The sequence below is a fragment of the Cricetulus griseus genome, chromosome 7 (genome assembly GCF_003668045.3).
Source record: "Cricetulus griseus strain 17A/GY chromosome 7, alternate assembly CriGri-PICRH-1.0, whole genome shotgun sequence".
NCBI classification, from domain to species: domain Eukaryota; kingdom Metazoa; phylum Chordata; class Mammalia; order Rodentia; family Cricetidae; genus Cricetulus; species Cricetulus griseus.
The window spans coordinates 32,188,917-32,198,761 of record NC_048600.1 but is presented as its reverse complement, the minus strand read 5'-3'; the positions used below and the strand labels follow the sequence as shown (position 1 = coordinate 32,198,761).

Below are 9,845 nucleotides of genomic sequence, written 5' to 3'. Positions count from 1 at the left end.
AGACTTAGAAAGTCTTTGTTGGATGTGACCAATTTTGGATCTTCTGTTTCATCTGAAATCACTTTAGCATAGTCCTTATTCCATAAGAAATGCAGCAGGTGCAGGGCTTTATTTATCTTTATAAATACTAAATTCTTAATCCTAGCTTTTTCTCTGCATTGATGTGTTGAAAGAGATGAATTTCCCATTCTCTAGCCCCACATTTCTGATGCACAGAGGACTAGCTCTGACAAGCACTCCAGGCTTTGTCTGCATCTTCTGGTTCTGAAGATGGTTCAGCGTCTTAAGGAGTGGCAGCCTTGGACTTGGGAGGGCCCACCTGAGGAGAGGCCGGGGTATTTATGGTAGATCCCACAGCATGCTGCTGAATACCTGATTATCTCTTCGCCACTTCAGTTCCAGAATGAGAGCACTTAGAGCTGTGGCGGTCACACTGGCAGTGATGGGAACTGGCATTTTCTTCCCTTTCATCTTGAGAAGCAGAGAAGCCTTGTGGGGTAAGTAACAAACAACATGTGATCTTTTAGTCTTATAAAGTTGTTTTTCACACTCGGTAAACTCAACATGTTACGGCAGTTGTTGAGAACTGCTAAGGACCCTTTTGTGCTTTTCAAAGAGAATAATGTAATTCTCCAGTTTAGAAGGATGAAAATGTAATTCATCCTTTAAAAGAACTGATTTTTTTTTCATGATTGCAGAATAAATCATTTCCATTTTTACCCGTACATATATCTGGAAGAAAACTTCTAAGTATTTTTGTTCCTTTGTTATAAAATCATCTTTCATTAAATGTCTCTGGTACAGTTTCTGCAATTAGTCTGTTGTATGGCAAATTATGGTAAGAAAGCTACTGAGATGTCATGGTTAGCATAATCACTCTTTGCTATAGAGAAGAAAAAGAAAGGGAGGGGAGGGACAAGGGAGAGGAGGAATGGAAAGCAAAAAGGACATGGCAGGGGAGAGAAAAGGATAAGAAGTCACCCTGGACCAAGCTTCCTGGTGGCAGGATGCTGGAGGGGCACTTGTCTCAGACACAGCCCAGCCCTTGGACCTTAGCATCCTCATCTAGATCCAGCTTCCTGCTAGGAGCTATGTTCTGCCTGTGTTTTCTGAACTTCTGGACATTGTGACTGTGCTGAAGTCACCCTGATGCTTCCCCAGACTCAAGAAATCCTTCCTCTTCCCCTCCTTCTGGGTGTCCACACTGGTTACACTAGGATCTGCAAAGCCCTTCTTCTGAAAGGCAAGCCATTCCCCTTCCGAGTCTGGGTCTTCAACTGACTGCCACGGGCATAACACAGCCTTAACTTAGGGAGTGTTGTGTTCCATTGACAGCTAGAGAAAACAAAAGGGGGGGTACTCATTTTAAATCTCACTCCTCCATACCAACCCTTCTAACACTTGGAACATAGCAGGTGTCCAGCTCGCAGACAGGAAGTAAACCACTTTATTCTTTTGTTTAGTGGTTATCAAGGCCCTAGATGAATAAAACAAGACTTCGAAGGTAGAGGTCAAGAGGCTAGTTAAAAGCAAGCTGTTGCACCCATGAAGCTGTTCATAAAGACATCTGCACACCATGGCTTTAAATTCTGGAAATTACATTATTTTAAAAAATCAGGACATGAGGTAACTAGAACTCCACACAGAGATTGTTTTGTTTCTTGAGACAGGGTTTCAGTATGTAGCCCCCATCAGCCTGGAACTCACTGTGTAGAACACACAGAGATCTGCCGGCCTCTACCTCTGCCTCCAGAATGCTGAGATGAAAGGCATGATTTGCAAAACCTGTAATATATTTCACTGTTTTGTTTACGTTTTTAATAACACACAAACAACTTTTTGTAATGATAGTGCACTTTGGAGTGTATTTTTTCATTCATTCTGGTATTTTGAAGCTGGCTTGTTATCCATCTATTCCATAAATTTCTTACTTAGAAAATATGCCCACAGTAGTACCACATGGATCTATGCAAGCACTCAAGAGGATGAAACAAGAAAATCACACTGTTAAGGTCATGGGGGATGCCCTTCTGTAGGCTGTGAATAGATGTTTCTCTGATAGATTAATGAATAAAGCTATTCCAACCAATGAACAGGCAGATGTCTGCTGAGACGCTAAGGAGATAAGGTGTGGTGATTGGTGGCTTGCTCCTCCTCCTCTCTGATCTCTCAGTATTTTCCTCTATATCTGAGTCCGGGTTCTTATTATTTAGACCAGTTAAGAACTCCTTTTTACAGGCCAGTCTTAGCTAATACCTTTGGCCTGGAATAGGCCAGCAGAGGAGCACTTGTCTTAGCATGTATGAGGTCCTGGGTTTGATAATAAATTTTAAAAAATCATTAAAATCACTGGTAGCACCCTTAAAGTTCTTCTTGTACCCCTGTAATTCCATCTGAGACAGATAGACCAAGAATTCAAGGCAAGCATCAGATATATAGTATGTTTAAGTGAAGTCCGCCTAAATTTCATAAAATCCTGTCGCAGACAGACAAAAAAGCAAGCAAAGAGTATTTGTTTCACACTGGTTCAATTTTACATTCTTTAATGTATGGACATTATTTAGTCAGCTGGAAAGAAAAAAGAAACAACAGTGCCTTTGAAACAATAAATATTCACCACAGCCCAAATGAAATGTGTTTGGAAGATGACAACGCAGAGATGACTTTGTGCATTTGGGCGACATCAAAGACACTTTGGGAAGCAAAGTTATAGGACACACACACACACACACACACACACACACACACACACACACACACACCACTGTGCAGAGCCAGAGCCAGGTGGCTCAAAGCACAAAGGAAAAGAAACCACGACACCTGGAAATTCAGTAATAAAGTACTGAAAATGAAAAAAGGTTTCATTTCCTCTTAAAGTACACCCATGACCATTATAAATTTAAGAAAACTGCTCGAATCGTCGTCTCTTGACAGCCCTTGGTAGCACATGCTTCACAGAGACCTGCGTATTCCTCTCTATAGACTGAGACTGGCTTCCAGTGTTGGTGTGAAATTAAGATCCATGCGAAATTATCTTTGTGGTGAACTCAGCGCTAGTTGTGGCTGTGAAGAGAAAATAAGACGCAAGTGAACAGCGTGGGCAGGAAAGCTGCCTGCGAATCCTGAGATTGGGAAGCCAGCCTAGTGGGGGAGTTTGTTTAAAAGGAAAGCTGGCGAGCTGTGTTCCAGTTCACCAGATTTCTGAAAACAGAGCTCGTCAAAACAGGATCCACACATGGCTCTGAGCAAAACCAAGTGATCTGAGTTAGCCAAGGGCAACACTTGGGAGCCTGTGGCCTGCTGGCTTTCTTGGCTGTTTCCTTTTACTCCATTTTGCTTCGTATTAAGGAACATGTTAGGAACTATGTAGCCTGTTTCATTGTCCTGACACACAGTATCTTCTTGTATAATTGGCTCCTTGCATTCCAGTTATGAACATGCAAAAAAAATTCTAGAGGCCAGTGTGCCTCCCAGAGCAGGCGGCACTTTCAGGAGGTACTCATGGAAATCCAGATGACACATGATAACTCTCGGACAGGGAATTAGTCAAGATATTATCTAAAAATTGGATTTCTCTTCTAGAATAACAGAAGAGGCCGAGTTAAAATTCTCAGGTCATTGACCCTACCACCCAACCATAGCCTCAACCACAAGTCAGAGGTAACCTGTGTACCTGCTGGGTAGATCTTGAGGTGCAGACAAGGCCATGGTCGTAGAGAAGCACTCTGTCCCCCCCTGCTGGCAGGAAATCCATTTGCAAAGGGTCTCATCCCTCCCTGTGGGGAAGAAAGAGAAGAAGGCTCCAGGGATCTCCAGCCCTGGAGAGATCCAGGAACCCACATCAGGACCCCAGCTCCCAGCTGCCTAGCAGCACCCCTCATTTATCTGCCTCCACACAGCTTGTTCCCAACCACCTGTTCCCTCTTCCCTCCCTCCATTTCTCTCTCACTTCGTCCCTTCCTCTTACCTTCCCTCTTTCTTTTCTTCCTTTCGCTGAGAATGCTGTCTAGACAACTTCCCAGCTTGGCTCTGTCAGTTAGCTCTGACAGCTCTCATGGGATGTCAGCACACAGACCAAGGCTTGCTGGCTGCCAGGTTTTCCTCTTGTTTATCCTTCATCTGTCTAATTTATGTGGCCCCAGAACGTGTTAACCTAAGATGGGCAGAGAGGAGGATTCTCTCCTCTGTTGTAGACAAATGAGGCATCTCTGTTCATCCAAAATGTGATTAACTTAAAAACCCATCCAGTTCCATGGGGATTTAAGAAGACCACAGATGAGAAGTATTTCTGCAGGAAATTTTTCAATACAAAAATCTTTGGTTTAAAGACAGTATTTGAAATAACAAACCTTCCTTTAAAATTGGTAGAATATTTTGTTTTGCAATATAGCAAATTAAGTATAAACAATACATGATCAGTTTGATTTAAATATCATTTTAATAGGGGTAAATAACAGGAAATTCTCTCACCGGCAGCTACTATTCCCCAGAATAGTAAACACACACACACACACACCAAAATATTTTTTCTTCATACTTAATTCTTCTATTAAATCATTTAGGTCTCACACATGACAAGTGTCTACTAAGTACAACTTTCAGCTGGGTAGAGGCCATGTGATTCAGCCCTTTTTGGGTCACAGTACACAGGATTCACAGTGATGAACTGGTCATTTTCATCTGCTGCATCCACTCAGAGGGTCATTATACTGTTAAGGAAGAGAAAATAAGTTGGATATTTTAAATACTTGGGGGGATATGTACACAAAGTAAAGGTGTTTGTGCCCATGTGTATACATATAGAGGCCAGAAGAGGGCGTCAGGAGAGCTATCATGCTTTACCCTAAGACAGGTTCTCTCAATGAACTAGACTGGCAGCCAGCAAGCTTTGGTGATCCTCCTGTCCCTGCTCTGTGTAGCATTTCAGCAAAAGGTTCATGAAGTTATGCCAAACTTTTTCATGACTATTGAGATCCAAACTGAGGTCCTAATGCTGTGTAGCAAATGTTATTCACTAAGCTGTTTCTCTAGTGCCAGAGGAAGACACTTTTTTAAATCAGGCACAGAGCTTTGAAATAGTAAACCTCACCCTTGGAGATTTTGAGGGTCTGGATGTTACTCTGCGGGCAGCCGGGTCTTTGTGTTGTGAGGGAGGCACAGTCTAGCACGTCTGCATTTTAAAAGGCACCCGACTGACAGCAGGAACAAAAGAAAGTTGAGATGTCTCAGCCATAACTTTCCCAGTGACAGGAGTGTAGGGGGAGCCAGTTGTGAGGCACAGAACTTCCCAAAAGGCATTCATGAAGTGAAAGGGGAAGAGAAACATTTTCAAGTGTCTCCAACTGCACTTGACTCCAGACAAACTATCAGGTGCTGTCTTAGTCCCTGTTCTGCTGCTGTGAAGATACACTGTGACCAATGCAATGCTTATAAAATGAAAGTATTAAGTTGGGGGCTTGCCTACAGTTTTTAGAGGGTTAGTGCAACATCACTGTGGTGGGAAGCAGACAAACATGGCACTGTCTAGAGGAAGAGAGCTTTTCCCAGCTAGTAAAATCAGGACCATAGCTAACTTCAGGAACGGAAATGAAAACTAGGTATAGCAAGGTAGATTTAGAAGGAAACAATGAGTAGACACTCTGTTCCACGCTGAGGACTGGTGTGATCTTGGGGAACTTGTGATCACAAGTGTCTGAGACTCTCCAACAGTTTCTTATCATATTGCTATGCATCAAATATCAAAGGCAGGTGCTGTCAGGAACTGAATGCTATAGTATGCCCTCATTCGTGCAGTGTCTAAAACACCCAGTTACTTAGTTTGACTTCTCACAATTTGTTTCTTTTTACATAGATGCTAATGCTCAGAAACAGCTCAAAAATTCAGTCATTTCTAGAGACCACGTGACCGTCACTGTGTCCATTTGCACTTGGGGAAGAAAGCTAAAGCTGGCAGATTTGCTGTACTGTGGGTCTGTTTCAGCGGTGTCATGTTTTATATCCTAGGGAAAACTTTGAAGTCCCATGTTATCAGTGTTGTGGAAGCGAGCCAGCTCATGGTGGACAATGCAGTCTACAACACCATGAAAAGGTAAGGGACAGTGTTCACCTTTACCCTCTTCTTGCAAATGAGGCACTGAAGCCATTACTGAACGATTCATGGTTCCAGTGTTGTTGGCAACAATGAAAATCACAATGCTCTGTCTCCAACGCTTTGGTCAGAGGGACACAGATCAAGAGCCCAGGGTCTGATCATGGTTCAAGATGCCATGATGACAGAGTCTGAAGCCTGTTCAAGAATAACATTAAGACACATGAAGGAGGAAAGGGTGCTTTACACCTCAGGCTTTGTGCCTAGCCATTGTGATGTCATCGAAACATTACCTCAAGCATAGAATCAAAGCTGCCCATCACTTTTTTCCTGAAATAAATGACATCATACACTTTTTTAATTTTTTAAAAAATGTTTTATAATCTTGTTGTGTTTGTGTGTGTGTGTGTGTGTGTGTGTGTGTGTGTGTGTGTGTGTGTGTAGATGGTTTTTTGTTCACATGCATATCTAAGTACCAGGTCCATGCCTTGTCCTTGCAGTGGCTAGGTGAGGGCATCAGATCTACTGGAACTGGGTTTACAGACAGTGATAAACCATAGTATGCATGCTGGGAATCCTCTCTGGGTCCTCTAGAGAAGGAGTCTGTGCCCTTAACCAGCCATTTTTCAAGCCCCTGACATCATGCTTTTAAAAATGTGACTGACACCAGTGCTAATGGTGTCATGGCGTCTCGTTAGATGTTCAGAAAACATCAAAAAACATATTAGGTTTTTTTCTTTACAAGCATATCATTTTGTTGGAAGTTACATCTCTCAAGGAACAAATTATTACCTGACATCTTCTGATTGACTCCAAATTTCTATTATGCCAGGTAGGAAATGTTTTAATTATTCAGCATTGCGTACAGACAGATTGTTGCTTGACTATTAAAAAAAAATTGAAGGTGAAAGAAAGAAGAAACAGTATTCCCTAGCATGTGAACTGATGCAAATCATCAGTGAAGACAGGGTATTTTTAGTCATGTGGGATGCTTCTGGGAATCTTAGAGCCAGAGGAGTTACCCACTGGAAGTGGGCAACGTGGCAGAGAATTCATAAATCTAAGAGTTTCATGGTGTCGACCCCAATGCAGGAACTGCAGCTGATGAGGTAGGACCCCCATGATGTCACCATTTGGGGAGGAAGGGGCATGAGACTGTCTAGCAGCATGGCAGCTTCAGCTCTGATTGGCAGCCTGTGCTTCTGCAGTGGGAAATACAGCCAGGTCTACAAGCTGGCAAGGGTGGCTAGGGCCTACTGCCAGTAATGGCTGGGCCACTTAGGTTGATATGTTGGAGGAAGCAGCTCCAAAGACCCGTGAATGGGGGTGGGCACTTATGCTCACCAACCCTTTCTGGATGTAGGATTAAAGCCACCAACCCCTCCACTCTCCTGAACCAAGAGTCCTCATCAGACCAAGCAGATGAGCATTCCTGGCTCAAACTTGCTTTTGTGCATCTGCAGAACAAAATCTGTATCCATATATTCACCAAGTGGCTCCCCTCTCTTCCTCTATCTGTTTCTCTCCCTCTTCCCTTTTCTCTCCCTCCCTCTCCCACTCCCCCTTCCCAGAAGGTGGATGGGATTACTTTCCCTCTTTTTGTCTCTGCTGAGAGGCAGTGGGTCTGGGGAAACAGGAAATTGCCAGGATCACATCCTTCCCTACAAGGTCCACTCCCAGAGCAATAAATATGCTCCCTTTCAGCATTCTGAGTGAATTTCTGGTTTGCAGTTGCCCATGGGCTCCACGATATATTTAGCTGGATTATCAGGACTCAGGTCAGTGACATCATCTTAGTCTGCTGATGCAGAAATATTCCAGGGTCTGCCTGGCAGTAGATTGAGAAGCAAAGGGCACAGGATGCCTTAATGAGAACGACACTGCTGGGCAGCATTCTCCACTTCTCAAACACCCAGGGGACTAACGAGAACATAAATCTAGCACATGGTTGTCTGCAGCTTTTCACAGGAGGAATGCTGAGCCAGCTAAACACCGAGTTCCCAAAATGTGAATGTAAAATCAATATCCTTCTGCAACTCTAAGGACACACAGCCATCATTTAACATCCTCCCAGTCTCTGCAGCTGGAGTGTTAATGAGCCCTGCACAATGGCTGGAGTCCTGCACTGTGATTGGAGGCTTAACACTTGAGCTGCCTATTTGGCACCTCCCCCAGGGGAAGCAGCAGATGGACAGCTGACTGGGCAATTGATACAAACACTTCATCAAGCCCCCAAGATCAGAGCACAGAGCAGACTGTGTATGGAAGGGAAGTAATCCACCAGGGAGGACCAATCCTCTTGAAGGGCTGTGAGATAGCTAAGGGGATAAGCCAGGAGAATATATAGGCACTGGTCCATGGTAACCATCAGCAAGCTGTGAGGACTAGAATGCCAAGCCTAGGGGTCAAGGTACCAGGAAAGACTGTCTCTAGTGGCTGTCTACCCCAGAACAGAGCAGGGTACTGGCATCACCAATCCACCAGTCCCGGGTTCTTTTGCTGTATCTAGGTAGGCATTCTAGACAAGCACAGACAAGCGCTTCCAGTGCTGGGCTCCGATAGCTTTCATTTCCCTGTTTGGCAGCAGTGAGCAACAGCAGTAGGCATGTAGAAGTTAGCAAGTGGCCCCCTCCAGTGTCATGGTCCCCGTGAGTCTCAGGTATAAGGGCCCTTAGCCTTACAAGTGTAACAGTACCTACCAGGCCTGTTAAAGGGAACCAAGATCATTCAGATAGGGATTTTTTTTTTAAAAGAGAAAATGTTGACCATTTTCTTCAGCACCCAATATTGATACTCTATATTTATGTTCTATCCCTTTTAGTGACCCCCCAGCAATCCTGTGGTTCAGAACTATCTAGGCTTTTTCTTTGTATACCCCATGGTGCATTGTCTGGTGTGTGCAGTCACTCAATGAACATCCTGTTTATTGGGTATATATGTGTTAGTGACTGGGGAACAATAAAGGGGGATGTCTGTTTGCAGGTTCATATGCATACATATGTATGAGGAGGCCAGAAGCCAGCCTTGGGAGGCTTACACATTATATTTTGAGATTTGACCTCTCCTTGGAATATGGGGCTCACCAATCAGGCTAGCCTTCCCCACCTCCCCAGCACTGGGGTTACAGGCATACATTACTATGCCCAGATTTTCCCATGGGTTCTGGAGATTAAATCTGAGTACTCATAAGTTTGTTCATCAAATGCTCTTACCAGCTGAGCTGCCTCTCCAGCCCCAACTAACTTGTCTGTTTATGCTCTAGAAACCTCAAGAAAAGGGAAGTCCTTTCCCCAGTACAGCTCCTTTCTTTCTCCAAGCTGCCAGAGTCCACCAGTGGGGCTATTTCCCGAGCAGCAGAGATCATGGAAACCTCAATACAGGCTTTAAAACGTAAACAATCAGAGTTCTTCACAGGTAAGTGGCCACATGCCTCTACCTCTGGCTCTGCTTAAACCAATTTCATATTTTTGTTATTCTGGGAATATAGTTCCTCTGGTATTTGAATCCTATTTAGAGAAACATGCCTTTTATGGTCTAAAGTAAATTGGGAATTTTCCTGTCACCTTCCTACCTAGTGAAACTCAGAGAACATATTCATTCAGGAGCTGTCTGAGGAAGCATTCATTCAGGTTGTGTCTTGTCACAGCAAGCAGAGGGCTGGACAGGAGCTTCAACTTCCCAGTTTGTAGCCAGGGTCTTCTGATTTAGTCACTCAAGGAATGTGATAGCCTCATGGGCTTTCCAAAATTGAGGTGAG

General features: G+C 43.9%; 1 protein-coding gene across 1 annotated transcript in view; it reads left to right on the top strand.

Annotated features, from left to right (window-relative positions):
* Positions 1–403: 403 nt before the first annotated feature.
* Tpo (thyroid peroxidase) overlaps positions 404–9,845 on the top strand; it is a 63,817-nt gene continuing 54,375 nt past the window's right edge. Inside the window, exons 1-3 of the mRNA XM_035448034.1 lie at positions 404–497; positions 6,004–6,088; positions 9,351–9,502. Of these exons, the coding sequence (XP_035303925.1) occupies positions 404–497; positions 6,004–6,088; positions 9,351–9,502 (331 nt within the window). The remainder of the gene's footprint in view (positions 498–6,003; positions 6,089–9,350; positions 9,503–9,845) is intronic.